Below are 20,094 nucleotides of genomic sequence, written 5' to 3' on the forward strand. Positions count from 1 at the left end.
CTTCAGGCAGCTGTTGGTCATCCAGACTGACACCTTGCATTCCTTTCTGGAAGTTGAGTTTGGCAGTGGTTGGGTCTTTGGTGAGGGAGAAGAGAAGCTGGGTGTCAGCATAGGATACACTGTTGAGGCTGTGCTGTCGGACAAGGGGGGCTATGTGGAGAAGTGTGGCTCACTGGTTAGAGGAGGCAGACCTGGAAGCAGAGGTCAGCCCGGGACCAGGGTTCAATTCCCGGCTTGGCGGGGTGTTGAGTCCTAAAATGTCCATGGACTCGACAATTCTCGCTCCGGTGCCTACTCGATTCACGGGTTCACACTCTGCGACTCTGGGCAATAGCTTGCTTAATCTCCACAACGGCCCCTCGCAGCGGGATGCCTGGCTTTCACCTTGCGGATACCCTGCTGGGGCTATCTCACAGGGGAATACCGGGACGGGTTCCCTAAGCAAGCGCTTAGAAACCGGTTGGTGATTTGCGCTATATAAATTCCTGTACATTTACATGTAGATGTTGTAGAGGGTAGGGCTCAGGGATGAACCCTGTGGGACTCCGCAGGTGATTTTCGTGGGGTAGGATCGGAAGGGTGGGAGTTTGATCCTTTGTCTTCTTCTGGTAAGGAATGATCAGATGCAGTCAAGGGCTGTTTCTTGTATGCCTGCATCGTTTAGTCTGGCGACTAGTGTGCAGTGGGAGACCACTGTGTCGCAGGCCGCTGATAGGTCAAGTAGGATGAGGGCTGCCGAGTGGCCTTGGTCCAGGAGGGTGCAGATGTTGTCTGTGGCGGCGAGTAGGGAAGTCTATGTACTGTGGTTGCTTCGGAATCCGAATTGGGACGGGTAGAGGATGGCGTTCTCTTTGATGAATCTTGTCAGTTTCCTGTGGACTGCACCCTCTGCAACTTTAGCTGCGAAGGGGAGGAGCGAGATGGGCTGATAGTTCTTCAGGTCGGTGGGTTCAGCTGTGGGCTTCTTGAACAGAGGTCTAACTTCTGCACGCTTCTAGTAGTCTGGGAAGGCGCCTGTTTTGAAGGTGGTGTTGATGGTGCATTGTAGTTCGGGTGCGTTGGCGGCCACGGCTCTGTGGTAGATAGAACTATGGTTTCTATAAAGAGATGTGGCAAACTACGAGCATGGCAAACAGAAGTGGGAAAGGCACTACACCAGTTACGACTCTAGAGCCAAAGGACCACAGCTTGATTTATCACAGAATCACCTGCCTACTTGAAAACAAAGTAAATCATGCACAATCCACTGGATGGCTCTGATGAAGCAATAAACGTTGCCAAACAGGTTTGCTTTTTTTAAAATAATAGTTTGGGTTAAATACATTTCTTCATTGTGAGAAAATAGATGGGGTCACCTGTTGGTTTGTTTATTCAACAGTTTGAAACTACAAGCAAACCTTGCAAATTTGTTAGACAGTCTCTGAAAAGAACTTGGCATTACCCAAAGGAAGAACTGCAGATGCCCAACCGTTACCAATACAACAAAAGAATCGCTACGTCTGCCACACGCAGATACAATGGTGAGAATAATTAAGAGGCACTGGGATATGCTATGGGCTGTCAACCTGAAGCAGGGCGGGCATTATTTTCTTACAAACAAGGCAGCAATATTGAGGAGAAACTGGTGTACGCCAGTTACTTTCTCAACAAACTGTGCTCGATTAGGACCTAATCGGGATTTTCTACCAACAGGGGTGAATTCAAATGTAGTATCTGTGTTGCCTGTGATTTTACTGCCATTCCAAATGCATACTTTGGTCTAAATCTAAGAGCAGAATTCTTCACCCATCAAAAACTAGTTTAATCTGCAATGGCCAGACATTATATGACACTATACGGAATAAGACAACACAGGAGCAGGCTCAGTTGCAAGGTCACCAATGACTCTTTATTCGAACACGATGTACAGAGTAATCATACTGAAAATGACATTCACTGGCAATCATAAATGCTAGCATTAAACCACATTCCGTGCTATCTGGCAGCACACTATTCGAAAGTGTGAGCATTTATGACTTAATGCTAGCTGTTGCATAACAGTACCCTCAGATTCACGGCTTGTGATGCGGAAATTGCTCTGAACAATTTACACCCAACTTGAATGGTCTTCATTCAAAAACATTTTTTATTTACCAGGATTAAATTCTCTACTCCATGTAATTTCAAACCACAACATGGAAAATGCATTGCTCCATTCTTAATGAAAACTCTGAACAGTGTTCATATAATTATATTCACTCAGTCCCCAATCCCCTATGAACTACAGAAGAATGTCATTTATCAAGGAGTTTGCTTTAATTGCATCTTTGCCAAAGTTCAATTAACAAGCTTAAAGGAAAATAAAACATGCACAAAACGATAATTAAGTGTCACAATTTTCCACCAACCATACATTGAGTTCAATAACTTCACATGTTCTACACGATCCCAAATATAGTACTAAATGCACAACTCACTATTTAGACTTCCTCATTAACTTCATCTGCACTGTATCTACAGCTATAGTCAGTTGTCCATGCGCTACCCAATTCTAACTATACTGTTTTATAAGTGAGCCTAGCAAACCATGGTACTGTTGTAGAGAATGCTTGTCACAACATGTTTTCACTCACTTGGGCACCTCTTGCACTAGAGACTAAAGCATTAACGTTTATTTTCGGTCTTAATTTCAGTAGCCAGTGACTCCCCGATACCAGCATTTGGACTACTTTCTTAAATACATGCTCCCAAAAGATTTAGCTCATATGATGACCTTGTAATTCCTTGGAGATAAAGATCATCCTAGGAAAATGTAGTTTTAACTCCGGGACAGTGCATTCGAATCTTAATTTGCATCTCTCTGCTGTTGCTCTCGAAATCATTAAATTCCTTGCACAAACACACTAGTTCAAGTTTATACATCTTATCTGTGATTTACTAGCACATTTAAATCAAGGATACACAAAATGTAATATATTATTGATGTCAATACAATACTGCCATTCACGTTTACTGTAGGCGATTTCTGAATAACATTTTTGCTCACACAATGATGAAATGTATCAAAAGGATTCTTTTTTGAACCACTGTATCCATATGCTTTATAGCCAACCCAAGAGGCACATTAGCATATTCGGTTCCCTACGTATTTAAGTACCATATGTCACACATACCTAGCCAGTGAGTATTTAGTAACTGCCAACCTTCCAAAAAACTTCTGACTTCCCTGTTTCTCATTTCAAATATTTGCTCTAACTAGTAATTTCTAAAGGAACATGTGACTGGAAATTATATTAGAGTGGGGCAATTCATCTGGCAGCAACCACCAGCTCATCTACATGAGTCCAGACTACAAATACCATTAGAGAGTCAAGGAAATTGAGGTCATGGCAAACCCTGTCCAACAATAGCATCTGTCAAGCAACCGGTGATAGGATTTTATAGTTTATTAGAACATTGGAATGTTGGGAGCTCCATTGCAGACAATGGAGTGCTCCCTGCTTCTACGGGCCAGTAAAGGCCCGCAGAGCAACATTGTCATGGCAAACCCTGTCCAACAATAGCATCTGTCGAGCAACCGGTGATAGGATTTTATAGTTTAGTACTGAATTTCCGGTCGTGGAATACTGAATGTATGAGTTCAGTATCCCAAATGGCAACCTACAAGTCAAAGTAGATGCTAACAGCCAGCAGCCATCAGCTTACTTAGTCGCATCAACAAGGTTTTATTTTAGGTGTTTATAATAACTCGCCAAAATAAGACAAGCCAGTATGTGGTACCATTCAGTTATTTCTAAACTGGGAATCAATAGCAGATATATATATTTTTGTTATGGGGCATCCGAGTAGTCGCCAACATAATGGGAAATATGGTATTGTGCAAGAAGATATGTTCTCTTGTGCAAAAAACCCTTTACACACAGTTCCTTCTTGGAGAGCTTCAACAGTCTAATGAGGTCATTTACACATGATGCTGATTCTGCACTTGGCCCAGGCTTATAGTTCAAAGCTGCTTCAACCTGTGAAGTAGTGTGGCTCACTGGTTAGAGGCGGCAGACCCGAGAGCAGAGGACGGCCCGGGACCAGGGTTAGATTCCCGGCGCAGCAGGTTTCTGGACCAGGGTCAGCGGACTCGATAATTCTCTCGCCTCGGTGCCCACTCTGATCAGCGATCACACTCGGCAACTCTGGGCATTAGCTTGCCTCATCTTCACTAACGGCCCCACCAGACCGCCGGGGATGCCTGGTCTCACCCTGGAGATACCCATTAAGGGACCATCTCTCAGGGAAGCCAGGAAGGGTTTTGCAGCGGTCGAAGCGCCTTGGGACCCTACGGGTAAGTAGTGCGCTATATAAATGCCTATACATTTACACATTACATTTACAACCTACGAAGGTTAGTGCCAGGGCAAGATAAGTCCTACAAACGGTTGCATACTTGTTCATAGTAACTCTAAAATGAACTTGGCCAAAAGGAAACGCACAAAAAAAAAAAAAACACAAAAAAAAAAAAAACACGCACTGCACCGCTTAACACACAGCTTGGAATAAGTGTGCTCGGTACCCTTTCCATGTATATACAAATGCTGATCAACTTTCCCAAGTCAGTTAGGAATATTTCTATTCCCAGATTCCTGTGACAGGAGAAATCACACGTAACAATTACTGCAATAGTATATCATACCTGATCCGGACTCCTGTCCGCAGCTAAGACCGGAGCTGTGCTTGCCCCGGACACGCAATGGCTGAGCCCTCTGCTGCCGCGCCATGTCACAGGTTTGGTTTGGGTGCCACACTTGTTTGCAGTGGTAGCAGAATTCGGTTTGGCATCCTTCTCTCTCGCATGTGAGCTTCGGACAGCTTGCACAGCCATAAGCAATGACAGCATAACTAGACGAGAGAAGCAAAGGACGAGATAGATCAAGTATCATGGACTACTAGACAGAGGCTGGAATTAAAATAGGAGTGGAGGCTACAACTATTGTGGATCGTTTGGGGAGAGGAAAGGGGGGGGGGGGGAGGGGGAGGGGAAAATCACAGTAAAACCAGAAACGGCCATGTAAGACTGCACAAATCATATTCACAGCCGGTCGGCAAGAGTCTCGACACATGCACAGAGTGGCATTAACTAGAGGCAAAAAGACCCAGGATGAGTAACATCAGCTTTCATTCGAGAATTGGAGGCAGACAGAGTTAAAAGCATTTGGTATGGGGCAGTGACAAAGTCTCAGCTACATACCCTATGAGTAAGATAGCGAATCTAGCAGCAAATATCGAGAAAGGAATTAACTCATGCAGGCTGAATATCTCAGAGCCACTTTGAACTCAAATATAAATTTGCAGCAAATAACCACTTAGCTGCTATTAGAGCCAGAGGGGAAATAAGTGCACCAAGGACAAACATATCGCAGGCAGAAACTTAGGTTTGGTGGATGTAGCCAAAGTTTTACTACCTTGAAAGGCATTTTTCACTACGATACATAAAAAATTGTGATTGGGACACTCAAGTCTGCTCAAGTGCCCCCTTCTTTCTAGGGTTGAACTGATCTCCTTTCCAAAATTCTTATTAAAAATAGGTCTCTGGTCTATCAAGTCTTCAATGTGCACAATCAACATTCTCTGGACAGTAAAGGAAATATCCCAGGGCCGACTATAGGCGTCGTAACACATGTAGTTAATCTACTGGAGGTATTAAATGCCACACCAAAAGAATGCCATAACCTTTTACCAGAATGCCACCACCCTTTGCAATTCTGATCTGTCGGCATGGCGTATCATCTCTCAATAACTCTGGCTTAGGAGGAAACTAAAAATCCTAATTTTCTTCCAGGCTACAATTCTGCATTAAAATGGATGCAGTACTAGTTTACTATTATTGATGTGGTCTGGTTATCCTCAAGAAGGGTCTTGTCCTTTTGTTTTGTTGTTAACTTATTACAAATATTTCTTGCAAATCGCACTTGTAAACCTGTCCGTATCAACAGCCAATAAATTTAAGCAAGAAAATATGGTTGGTGAAAGGATCCACAGTTTTCTCCCAGGCTACAATCCGTAAATTTCCAGATCATAGAACAGAACTAATTTCGAAACACGAGTCTTGAGGAAGGGGGTCTAGAGTATAACAAGCTTAGGCAACATGAACTGGGACTTCGAATTAACGACAAGCAGAGCATGGGAGGCCACATGAATCGAGTAGTGCACTGACCACTAGGGCACGGTCCTCACACACGAGGTGCCCTGCATTAGTAACTGGAGCAACAATGGCAAGATTGGCCTGATTCCCAATCCATCTGCATATACAATCAAGCTTAAAGCCGTTTGTATACCAACTCACATGCCCACGTTCAAAATATTTGTCATTTCATTCAAACATTCTGCTCAATACAAACAAGGTAAGCTTTTTTTCACTGGCCATGTGTCCAATAGGTCAGACTTAGAGACGCACTAGTCCAGTGTCCACCAACATCGATTTTAGTGGAGCACACACACTAGAGCATTATGTGAAAATCATTTAAAGGTGTACTAGCTATTCCCCCATGCGAGAATAATGAACATGACAAATAAACACTGCATTATCCATTTCCCCTCACACCCCAATCTATAAATTTGGGTTATGCACACTCTGGTGACTACATAGGAGACCTGTTCAGGTGGCACCGCTCTAAAGGGTGCCCCTTGCTCCTATGAGCCGGGTGGAGCAGGTAAAGCTCTTCATCTGATGAAGTGCGACTAACAAAACATACCAGAGACTGCTAAAAAAAATTCCCGAGTGCTTCTGGTAGTCATAACAGCAAAGACTAGGGAGGGCAACGCGGCAGTGAGTCATTTCTCGTGGGAGGTTTCAAGCAGATTCACCCACCGACAAACAGAATTACTTTCCATTAAAGCAACAAAATCTCACAGGTGCTGAAATGAGCACCAAGGAAGGCAGAGGTGGTGCGAGCATCCATGCCAGCATCTTCCTACAGCTACGTGGGTAGTGAATGCCTGGTATTACCAAGTGCGAGCCTTAAGTCACAGAGCACCAGGTTGTTCACATAAAGTGGGACGGTTGAGTTCTGATATCAAGGGCCGGAGAGTTCCACAGGAAATTCACAGGCTTAAGAAAAGTGCTGCTGTTAATTTTTAGGTCTCGCCTGTCGATGCGCATCGAGCAAGGCGAGAGTATTGCGAGTTATCCACTCTTTATCTACACTGCAAGGAATCGTGGCGATTCCTTGCAGTGCCCGTGACTTTTAAGGTCAATGCGCATGCGCATTAAGCTTATGCGCATGCGCATTGACCTTAAAAGTCACGGGCGCGTGCATGTCCGTCTTTGTTTACCCGCTCCGCCCCCTCCCCTTCCCGCCGTGTCGCATTTCTCCTCCCCCCTCCCCTCTTCCCTCCGTCTTGTTTTAGCTACTTGTTTTCTGTGGGCCCTTAACGCTCTGTCAGTGGGGGAAAGTCTTTGTTGTATGCAAATTTGTCAAATTTTCAAATTTTCCTTGCTGATTCGTTCGTGACCCTTTACCCCTCATTGTCGTCTGGTTAGTCCCTTCCTTTCGGCAGCCCCTAGCGTTATGTGCCTCAATGTTATATCAAAGGATCAGCGGGGTTGGTTCCTGGCTCAGCACTCGGACCCGCAACCCGCAGTGACCACCACTTCTCGCTCACTGCCACTTTCCGTGAGGCTATTCCGGCCACTTCGCCGCACTATGCACCTGCAGTGGCGCAATTCTGGGGGGGGATCTCTTCTGACATCTATGGTGCCTAAATATTAGTCACCGCAGATCCAATGCAAGTTCACATGCACCATATTAGGCACTTCCCAGCTCTGTGCCTCCCTCCCGTCCGCTGATAGTTTACTCGTGGTGTTAATGCAAAGTCTAGTTGTGGTCATTAATCATCAATGCCGCCGGTTGCGCCAAATCCCCTGGTTCTACGCTCTATGGGGGTCCCCCAGACACCCTGACAATGGGGTCGCACGACCCATAAGACTTCGCCCTCGAGGGCTCCCACCGGGTCTTCTCAGCAGCACCAGGTCTTTCTTCCACCCTGCGTCCGCGGCACCCAGCAATGTCGGCCGCCAACTTTAAGTTATCCTCACCAATAGGGCAACCCGGGGCAGTGAAGAGTCGCAGGCGCCGGTGCGTTCAGCAGGCGCTCCCACTACACCAGCCCTTAAGCGCCAGCGCCTTCTCTGCAGCGATGTCCGGTTGTGAGCTTGGCGCTCTGACTATTCACCAAACTCTAGTCCGCCGTATGGTTAGGCCACTCCGCACCAGGCCGGTCCTCCACACCGCACCTCCTGCACCTGGTACGGTCGGCCACCGAGTTTACTCTATTCGCCCCAGCACGCTGATCAGCAGACTTACTCGCTATCTTTGTCCCCAGGCATCAGCACTTTCTCGGCAGCGGTTTCAGGCAGCTGGCTCTTCACTCGGCAGGTTGGCAAACTTTAGTCCGCTGCTTCATCCGCCGATGTAGGCCGCCCCTCGTTGCACAGCACACCTGGCGTTCAGCTCGGCAGAGAAACACCGGAGTCAGTCCAATCTGCTTTGCTAACCTTCAACTGGTAATACACGCCATCTGGGTACAATTCAATGAACGGATTATGGGGAGAAGGTCTCACCCTCGGAGCTCCGTCAGACTGGACGTCGGCAGCAAGGCACGCCCCCCCCCCCATGCTATTTTCAAGATATTTCTGGTGAGTGCCATTCCCCCGTTGTAAGTTGATTTAGTTCCAGACTAAATTAGCCAGGGTGTTTGCAGCTGCTGCTTGTAGATTGACAGAGCTTTACGAACGCCTCTGGCCTGGCAGTCACCTTACGATTCTCCATAAGCGTTCTTTCCGAGGTGGCAGGTCATATAAAGCCTTCCATAACTGTTTTTTATTGATGTTTAACTTCTAGTAGTGCAAGATAGGGAATCTTGGTGCCATTATTACTAGTAGTGCAAGCTAGGGAATCTTGGTGGCATTATTACAACTAAGGCAATCTAAAATAAGGTCCCAGGTTAAGCTTGCCTTCTCATTTTTCTACATCTCCAACCATAAAAGGGGAGGTCAGGCTGTAATATTATCCTCAATATATGAAATTCCTAAATAAAGGTTGATGGGAACCATAAGGGCCTTTCTGAAAAAAACCTGTTCTCTTCAGCGTGGATAATGTTAATTCTCCCCCCTCCGGCAGCAGCAGAACTGAATAGGTGCAATAGCTACACACCATTGAGGCTCACTGTAACCCCCAGGTATGCCCGCCGTCCCCCATAGAGGGCTCCCCACCCCCTCCATCTACTGGGGTTGGATAATTTCTTTGAGGTGTTTGGGGAATACTGTTCCATGATAATGCTGTTCCATGATAATGCCACCACAAGCCTGACTAAGGTTTGTCTAACAGGGCATACATCTATCCGTGACCACTGTTTCTTTGTGCATACCCAACTTCTCTCTTTACGGTACAGAAGAAACGCCAAGGATCTGGTTTGGACTACAAGGGTGTGAAACATATTGACCCTATGACCTTTCACTATTCACTTCCTGAGAATCAAACCTAACTTTCTCCTTGGTGGAAGGTATAACGTTCCTTGCTTTTAATCATACCGGGTCTGGCCCACAAATCAATTACCTTTTTGAAGTACTGTCACAATATTTTGAACTTACCCCACACACCCGCACTCACCATTACGACGTTTTCCTTTAAAAATATCTTCGCTAAAGAGCCCTCTTGCGGGGCCGGTGGGGGACTGCAGCGCCAACCCCATGAGGAGCAAAAACAGCCTATGATGAAGCCTGACACCTTAACAAGAGTGTGAGGGCAGCTCCTCAAATTTGAGGAATTTCCCACTATATTATATCCAACCTGAGCCTTATCTATCATAGATTAGTTATTTTTCTTCTCTTCTGTAAACACTGCCCGTATCTTAGTAGACCGATGTACCTCCATAGGAACACTTACCCCTTAGTGTGTTTGATATGTGTTCTTGGGAGCCGGGGTACTGGACCTCCTTCACTGCTCTCTGACCCTTTCCTTGTTAATTATACAGTTCTGGATACCCCAGACTTCTGCACCATATGTGGCTGTAGGTACACATTAAGCTTTATACATTTGTAATAATGGCAAGAGGGCTTCACCACCCCTAGGTTTGGTAGGCCAAATAAAGTGCGGATAGCTTTTGATAATTTTTGTCTGCTATGTGCAATATGGGGTGCCCAAGAGCCTGCAGCAAAAGTTAGGCCAAAATAAGAAAAATGCTCTGTCTAACAGTGTTATTACCTATAGAAGGAGAAGGCAGACCATGTTTCTTAGTGCTGCAAGACATTATAAAAGATAAAAAAAAAATAGTATGCAAGTCTCAAGTAGTCACAAAGTCAACAAAACCATGGACTAAATGGCATAGGGCTCTCGGTGTATGTGCCATTAAGACAGTGTCTTTTAGTCTTGTTTTTACCATTATAATTCCAGGACTACAAGATCTAGAATTTAAATAAAAACCATTGTACTGTGAGTTGCACATCACACATGGGCCTGGGCGTATTGGCAGCTGTATAAGGGAGGGATTTGAACCATGGACTGGGCAGCATGTGCTGGATCTGTCAGGACAGATGCTCCACCTGCACCCAGGATGTGGGGTGCCACCATTTTTTCTTTAATGTCTTCCCAGATGCGTCCAGCTGCTTTTGCTTGCAATGTAATATCTTTACTAGCATGTTGGTTTCCCAAGAGGTTTTAGTGTTAGCAACAAGCTGCTCACATTTACATTTGAAAGGTATTTTTGCTCTATAACTCACTGGCCTTTTTAGGTCTCACACCTAGCGTTGCAGTGCGCAGCACAAGACTTTATGTGAATTATTTAAGTTTGAGCTATTAGAATGGAAAATCGAGCAAGGCGAGAGTATTGCGAGTTATCCACTCTTTATCTACACTGCAAGGAATCGTGGCGATTCCTTGCAGTGCCCGTGACTTTTAAGGTCAATGCGCATGCGCATTAAGCTTATGCGCATGCGCATTGACCTTAAAAGTCACGGGCGCGTGCATGTCCGTCTTTGTTTACCCGCTCCGCCCCCTCCCGCCGTGTCGCCTTGCCTACTCTCTTCCACAGCCTCCCCCAGCTCCGCCCCCTCACTACTTGATTGCACGGCCGCTAGGCCGTGCCTCCCCTACTCTCCTCCCCCCTCCTCCTCTCCTCCCTTGTTGACTTTCCTGTATGAGAAACCGAGCCGCAGTCTCCACGCCTCCGTCTTGTTTGTTATTTTACCCGCTCCGCCCCCTCCCCTTCCCGCCGTGTCGCATTTCTCCTCCCCCTCCCCTCTCTTCCCTCCGTCTTGTTTTATTAAACACTCCCTTTCATCAGACTCGAGTCTTGCTCTAGTGCTGGCGCTGCCCCGTCGTGTCTGAAGTACTGATCTTGGCGTTTTAGGAGGCTCTCTACTGGTCTCACCACTCCTCCGGTTCTGTCCTTCCTCTGCTGCATTTTAAGAGTTCTTTCCAGGATCGCCACTGTTTCCCCTGCTCCGCTTTTACTCCCAGCCCCCCGTCTTCGTGTCCAGAGCACACAGGAGAGTTTAGCAGAGGCCGGTCTCACCCCACCCCTTCTTCCTCCTCTTGACCTGCTGGCAGGCGGCGCCTCTGGTGAGCTCATGGGGGAGGAGCAGCCAGGTTGGAGGTAAAGCCCCACCTCCTGCCGGGAGTACTTCTCTGAAACTCGACAGGACGCTTCCAGTAACCAGGAGACATCTTACGTGCAGGCAGTGAGGGAACTGCTCTCCTGCTTTCTTACAGTTGTTGCCCCCCAGGCAGGGCTGCTTTTCAGGACACAGCCAGTGTTTTTGCTGCCCCATGGCCGCCTTCAGCATGGCCGCAGTGTCTGCTGGGACGTGTCTCCTGAAGGTTACAGCAGGGCTGGAGGACCCCATGAATGCATGGACTGTACAGAGAGCCCCACCCTGGCTTCCGATAGACACCTCTCTCTGTGAGTACCCTCTTATTAAGTTGTGCCCCTCCTGTCACTTCACGTCGAGCCTTCATTTTACACCTCTGTTAGTGCCTCTCTGCCAGTACCCTCTTTTTGCCCCTACTCCTTGTGAATATCCTCTTGTATTTACATCATTTTACACCTTTGTCATTACTCGCTTGTTCATCCTCTGTGTATCAATGTCCCCGATCTGCCACTTCTTCTCTTCCACACGCTGCTAGTATTCTCATTTTACTTCTTCTCTTAACCCCTTCCTTTTCCACCCTGTGGTGATTACCCTTATTTTACACCAGTGTACGTGAGTACCCTAAACTTACACCCTCACTTTGCCTGTCCCCCATTACTCACTTTCTGTGAGTAACCTCTTCTCTCCCCTGTATCATTTCCAGTTTATTTCTCCCTCCGAGAGTGTACTCGCATTTCACTCTTCTAGTCACCCCTATCTGCTTGTACCCATCTTTTAAACACGTCTGAGCACCCTTAGACCATACTTCTCCCTGAGACTCCCGCTTGCACTCTCCAAGTACACACTTTTCGCCGCTCACCCTCACTCACCCTCACCCACACTCACCCTCACCCTCACTCACCCTCACCCTCACCCTCACTCACCCTCACCCTCACTCCCTCACTCACCCTCAACCCCTCACCTACCCTCACCCTCACTCACCCTCAACCCCTCACCCTCACTCACCCTCAACCCCTCACCCTCACTCACCCTCAACCCCTCACCCTCACTCACCCTCAACCCCTCACCCTCACTCACTCTCCCTCACTCTCCCTCACTCTCCCTCACTCTCCCTCACTCTCCCTCACTCTCCCTCACTCTCCCTCACTCTCCCTCACTCTCCCTCACTCTCCCTCACTCTCCCTCACTCTCCCTCACTCTCCCTCACTCTCCCTCACTCTCCCTCACCCTCAACCCCTCACTCACCCTCTCACCCTCAACCCCTCACCCTCAACCCCTCAACATCAACCCCTCACCCTCACCCTCAACCCCTCAACATCAAACCCTCACCCTCACTCACCCTCACTCACCCTCACTCACCCTCACCCACCCTCACTCACCCTCACCCACCCTCACCCACCCTCACCCACCCTCACCCACCCTCACCCACCCTCACTCTCCCTCACTCTCACTCACCCTAACTCACCCTCACCCTCAACCCCTCACTCACCCTCTCACCCTCAACATCAACCCCTCACCCTCAACCCCTCACCCTCAACCCCTCAACATCAACCCCTCACCCTCAACCCCTCACCCTCAACCCCTCAACATCAACCCCTCACCCTCAACCCCTCACCCTCAACCCCTCAACATCAACCCCTCACCCTCACCCACCCTCACTCACCCTCACTCACCCTCACTCACCCTCACCCTCACTCACCCTCACCCTCACTCACCCTCACCCTCACCCACCCTCACCCTCACCCACACTCACCCTCACCCACACTCACCCTCACCCACACTCACCCTCACCCACACTCACCCTCACCCACACTCACCCTCACACTCACCCTCACACTCACCCTCACACTCACCCTCACACTCACCCTCACACTCACCCTCACACTCACCCTCACTCACCCTCACTCACCCTCACTCACCCTCACTCACCCTCACTCACCCTCACTCACCCTCACTCACCCTCACTCACCCTCACCCTCAACCCCTCACCCTCAACCCCTCACTCACCCTCACTCACCCTCACCCACCCTCACTCACCCTCACTCACCCTCACTCACCCTCACTCACCCTCACTCACCCTCACTCACCCTCACTCACCCTCACTCACCCTCAACCCCTCACCCTCACACAGTGCAATAGGTCTCGGAGCATTTGAGTTAGAGCTTTTAGAAATGTTTATGGCTTTTTTTTTTAATTCTTTAGCATTGGCTACAGGAAACAAAAATGCTAAAGATTTACAAAAAAACCCATAAACAATTCTAAAAGCACTAACTCTAATGCTGCGAGACCTATTGCATTTCCAATGCTTGTTTTCATTGGAGTACTGTGGTTCAGACAAAAGTTCAGGCATGGGAGTTTAATTTGGTAAATAGCTCTGTAGGTGGGACCACATACTTCAGATAGGACCATTGTTTAAGCTCAATGTAGATCACAAAACAGGAGTGTGAATGTCACCATCAGCTAGGACTGAGATGTTTAAAGTCAAAAATAGTCTACCGCCCAAACACTCGTTTCCGTAACTAAAGTGAGTGTCAACAGAAAAGCCCTAAAAATGTAAATAAACAGCACACTGGCAAGAAGTTAGACATAACATACATGGAAGAACAATCAGCATATTGCTTCAAAAACAGGAAAATATTTTTTTACCACCAGCAATGATCATTCAGACGTAAAAACTCCAGTTGTTAGAAGCAAATATTTCTTAGAGGTAGAACCCCCAAAAGGAACCAGTCCATCTCCCACAATAACAGTCCAATCTGTCGAAACATTCTTATACATCAGCAAATGTTCCATTTTACAAAGTAAACACCCATTCTGAAATTAAAACAAGTCCGAATGTGAGCTGCTTACAGCGTCTTGTGGCTCCCATCTAGCAGGAGGGTTTCCAACCAACTGCAGCCCCATTTCATCACATGCAACACTACACTATCTACTTCGGACTAACTGATGATGTGCATGGGTACATCGCCCAAATTCACTAAACCGTACAAAGCTTGTCCTCGATTTACATTTGTATTATTATTCGAATATCATTTTTCAGGAAAAATCACGTGTTAATTACCCTAGTCTTAAATAAGTCCCGGATAAGGAAATAAATATGTTGGCTGGCTGTATGTACAAGATGCTTTTAAATACAGAAAAGATGTCCAAATAAAGAACCTGTCTGGATAGGAAATTAAATTGACATTTTTTTTACTGCTTCAACGGCACCAACAGGCCACCAGTCACCCACTTCACGTCGGTCACTGCCCCAGGAACTTTGTTTATGCTGCTAAAAGAGCATACAGTGAAGAGACTAGGTTCTAGATGATACGTTAAGAACGTCTCACCCTGGGCTCTGTTATGCAATGATGTAGCTTTAAATTAATTTCTGCCTCAATGAGTACTTAATGATTAAATACAAGTCACAGATAAGGTTGCTACCGAAATGCGGAAGTACTTTTATCTAAGAACACCGAAGATTGTTCGGCCTGTGGAACAAAGGGGTGTTTTTGTGCGACTTCCTTGTTTAAAGCACATTATAATCCTAGACTCTCAATCACATGAATGATCAAGCACGGACATGCAGCTTTAATATGATTAAAAAAATTCACACAAATTTAACAAAAGAAAACCACAAGGCGTGCATGTGGATCAAAGACAGTTTATATGCTGCCAAAAAGAATAGTGCTGAGATCAAGGCACACTGTTATTTGGCCAGTGTGTGCTATACAAAGTCGGAGCACGCCATGTTGCTGGGCTGGAAGCAACGCAAGATGCCCAAGTGCCATCACTGAGCCTAAACCTCCTTAAAAGAGTCTGCCTGTCAGATTCACTGATCCCATGTGCCTCATATGAATGAAACCACCGTAATCTTTTCAAACCAAGATTCAGTCGCACATAGTATTATTAAACCGTGTGTGCCAGTACAAGTACTCAGCATGCAGACTCGCCGGACGTTTCTCAATATACAAATGTGCAGAAATTGCATGTCATTTCTACACAAGCTTTGACAATGCTCAGTTCCCAGGCATGCCAGTCCAAGAGCACACTCATGGGCTTGTCACTATTAATGTAAGATCCTGCTATACAGTCACTGAATTAGCATGTGCTCGTACCAGATTCTACCAAGGAGTCACTAAAGGCATGCTGCACTGACACTGCAGGGTTGAAAGTCTTCACGTGGTTGGGAAACTGTCACTCTCACCTGGTTTGACTAACTGGCCTACATTAGTCTCTGCACCAACGACATGACAATCTGCAAGTCATGTTTTTGCTTATATACGAAAGTAGACAAACGGGCACTCCTAGCAAACAAGTACTCAAGACGTACCCCTATGGAGAGAATGACAAACGGTACCTGCAGTTTATAGATCAACGCAAACTACCTTTTTTACCCAAACCTTTCACGGTTAGGTTACCAGCCCTATCACGGAAAATCTGGTTGGTTTCCCATTTGCAGGGTTCTTGCTTTGCCTCAGCATGGGGGGCTGTGCAAAAACTGTGATCCTTCTGCAAGTATCTTCATTCTTGTTTGGGTTTGCGCAAGAGCCTAAATATTCCAGTTCATGGGACTCTACCACAGGACAGAGATTTTCTGGCGACTTTGCATTTTACAGTACCCAAGTCCACTTGGTCCTGGCATTTTTTGTTGTGTATGGCATTAACCAGCAACAGAACTTTGCTAGAAAGAGTGGTTTTAGTAGGATCTGACCCACACAGCTGACAAGTCTCTACCAGCCCTTACTTGGTCAAAGAAAGCCCAGGGCAAAACTCTTGTGTATTGGGCGACTGACTGAACGAACGCAGGATGAGCACATCACATGGGAGTAAAAATCGATACAGCCACAATGTCCTTCCAGTAAAGCTGGCCAGAACGGACCTTAAAAGGATGTGACCGAAGCGTGTGGAGGCACCAAGTCAGCACTTTTGTATATAATCAACTGTAAACGATCCCACATTTGTCAGACACATGGGTTTACTCCTCAAGCTAGAGTATAGTTGTATTTGGGCAGGTGATGGGACTGTAAGAGTTCTTTCTACGCAATATGCAAGCACACTAAATAGTTATGGGGTGGGGGGGGGGCGGGGGGAGTAATTATTCGAAACAGTTGTTCAATCCTAAACCTCTATCCCAGTCCCAAGAGTGAACAATCAAACTCCATCACACTGTCACATGTTAAATTCCAGCAGACTTGACCATCCAAAATTTACCCCTGGAGTTCATCACATTCGGTAATTATTGGGAGTGATACAATGAGTCTAACTTATAAAGTTGAACCCTGCTAAAGCACGAGTTTACACAGGGGTTGGAATGTTAAGGGCCACTCTCACTGAGGGCCTTGGAGTAAGCAAAGCTGCTCGACTCCCCTATCTCCGGAGTATAAAGTGAATAAATAAGCAATTCATCCTATCACACTAACAACCAATAGAAGTGGCCCATCAACACCAGTGATTAAGTGACAGTACCCTCACAAATGACTGACCAAGGACCAACAATAAGTTCCCTGTCGGCCCCACTATGAAGCCCAAGAGGATTTATTAGCAGTTTAACTAAAGTTAAGTGGTGCAGGACACCACTGCAGTTACTTCATTTAACCTGCAAATAAATGCTTGCCCGTTTTTTAAAATATTTTTTTGTGGATATTAGTGCTCAACAAGTAAACAGCAGCTCGGGCTGCTGTTCACCAGGTTGGCCGTAATGCAAAGGTCAAGAGGGCCGCAAGCAGCGCCGGGTCGTACTTGGAGTATTCACTGCCTTAAACTTTCACTTTGAGATCCCTTTAGTTAAGTGATGTGTACGTTTTTGGTCTCTTCTCTACACACCAGAAGGTGCAAGGAACCTCAATGTCTTTAGGTTCATTGTGAAATCTGTAAAGAATAAGACTTGCAGAACTTTTTATGCTGAGTGAGCGGTGCACAGTGAACACTGAGCCGTGCCCTACAAATGGAGCTCCTGACCAGCCTGAAGGATTGTGTCGCGGCGCGGCCCTGCTGCTTTCCCTGCTGTTTGCTCTACACCCTCCCAAGCCAAGCAGAGGCTAGCAGACCAGCAGCGAATAGCGGACCAGACCATGTCTCGCCTGGTCTTGCCACCATTGGCCATCTTTGCTGCTTTGGGATACTCAAAGGGGGATTTTTGGGCACCATCAATCTTGATCTTGGGCTGTGGATTCCATTATTTAATGCTCCCAACACCAACCCCTCCGGCTTGTGCCCAGACATTCTTTGGTTGAGGTGCTGCGCACTGCAGCAGCCTGTATGTTTCTGCTTCCCCCGAGGGTTGTCTGCAAAAACGGCACTTATTGTCAGAGAACTGACAAGGGGGCAACATGGTGCACTGCGTAGAGCTGGACTGGGGGCTGAATTTGTCCCAGAGTGAAAGCGTTGCTGACTCTAGGACTGTGGAACTAGTGCCAAGTTGCGACATCAAACCTTCAGAGACACGAGTTAGAACAATAGAACAGCAGCACAGGGAAGAAGTAAATTCAAATATAAATTTTAATACCTATATATTCTTACAATTTTTTTTAAACATTTTTACTCATTAAGCATTTCAGCGTTTTAAGACAATTGAAGAGGATGATGGAAATTAACAGGAGAGCTAACTTGGTTTCTCATATATTATATAGAAGGCCTTGCCAGTGATCCCCGCCTGTTGCCTACATTGATCAGAAATTAGAAGTAAACTAAATAATATACATAAGGTGTCTGAACCATTTACAATTACCATCAACTAAGCATAGGTAATACCAATAACTACAAACCAAAAGATCCAACCATTGAATTAGAGAAACATACTATGTAGAAAAAAAAATTACGGCGTTAGGTAGTCTTAAAAAAAGGCAAAGATCGGTCGTGAAAACACTATAAGACCAAAAAGATCAGACCCCCAAGAGTATAAAGATAAACTATAAGTGCGTATTTTGCTTGTTTAACCGATACAGGGAGGGGTAAGCGAGAGCACACAGTCAAAATGTCTGAAAAAAAGGAATCATTGAATTTGGGAGCTATTTACAGGATTATAAAATAGGTCGAGGGCTCCAAATAGGGGTGTAACATTTTAAAATTACTCAAATCCCCTCTACTCAAAAAAGTATACCATTCCCTATGCTTCAATTATTAATGTGAGTTTGCCACCTCAGTCCGGAGAGGCACATGAAACAATAAAGTTAACAATGTGCAACTAATAAGATTCACATTACATGCTGTCTCACATGCAGCAATTTGCGGGTTGGGGAATCTGCTGCAATAACAAAACCTCATCCAACTATATTTAACCACGGTGACAATCGAAACCTCACAATTACTCACACCATAAGAAAAACAATTGCACCTGCAGAACAGAAAAAAATTAAAATGTCCAACCAACATAACCACCACCCAATAGGTACCCAAAATAACAGCGGCCACGTACAAAAAAAAAAAAGTATATATATATATATATATATATATATATATATATATATATACACACACACACACACACACACACACACACACACACACATATAGGAGTCAACACAAAATTGTAAAAAGAACGAATTGGAGATCAGTACAATAGAGTCTAGACTCAGACATTGTAAAATAAAACTAAAAAACCAAATAATCAAGATTGGTAAGGGGGCACTGTTCAGAACTTTGGACCGTATTCCTGTTGAATCCTTGCGACCCACCTGCATTTTGGGGACATCCTCCTTGCGAACCTGTTTCAATCAGCCAGCCCTGTTGCTCTGCGGCTCCGTGTCCGCCTACCCCTGCCGCCGCACTCTCGCTACACCAGAGCGGCAGCCGAGAGGGGGTGAGTGTCACGGTGAGGACTAAGTTTCCCAGCAGCCTTAGCGGCCAGGAGCCGCCCATGAGAGCAGCGCGCCAGGAGGCGCATAAATTAGAGTGGCAGTACCCGCGTCGCGGTAGCACGCGTTAGCGCCGGGCGAAGCCCGGGCTAAGGGCGGGCCCTCTGTGGCCAGAGGAGACCAGACCGGGCCCCCTCTCTAACCCCCATCGTATTTATCGGACACTGACAGATTCGTAAGACTTTTACCAATTATGCAAAGTTCAACATTGGGATCATATTGCGGTTAAAGTATTGTGGTTGCCATTAATATAGTAAATGAGTAAAAAGGAAGGCTGGGGGATAGGGGGATGGGGACCTTAAGACGATTATTTGACCAGAGCCGAGTCCGCTATAAATCAGAAGATACTTGATGTAGAGCGTAGGCTCTCCCTGGATCCCAGTTAATCATTGCCATGCGCGCAGCTCCCAGTTACGGAGGTTCACCCATGTTGCAACACGTCTGGTGTTCATCTCTCCCCAACCCCAGCGCAATTTCCTGAAAGAACGGAAGAAATTGATACATCTACAACTTCTAGTGGCCCTGAGATCCCGGTTAGGGCAGTCACCAGGGGTAGTAAAGCAGCTGAGGGGAAAGCCCTAGAACCCCCAAATAAGAAAAGGAAAGGGCGGGGCCCCAGCAAGAAAACTGCCCCAGAGAAAG

The 20,094-nt window shown here is 46.4% G+C and overlaps 1 protein-coding gene across 1 annotated transcript in view; it reads right to left on the bottom strand.

Annotated features, from left to right (window-relative positions):
- Positions 1 to 20,094, bottom strand: part of RNF19B (ring finger protein 19B) — a 180,685-nt gene that overhangs the window by 140,265 nt on the left and 20,326 nt on the right. The window contains exon 2 of the mRNA XM_086955734.1: positions 4,664 to 4,869. Within this exon, the coding sequence (XP_086811860.1) occupies positions 4,664 to 4,869 (206 nt within the window). The remainder of the gene's footprint in view (positions 1 to 4,663; positions 4,870 to 20,094) is intronic.

This window comes from Lissotriton vulgaris, chromosome 2_1 (assembly GCF_964263255.1).
Source record: "Lissotriton vulgaris chromosome 2_1, aLisVul1.2, whole genome shotgun sequence".
Taxonomy (NCBI): Eukaryota; Metazoa; Chordata; class Amphibia; order Caudata; family Salamandridae; genus Lissotriton; species Lissotriton vulgaris.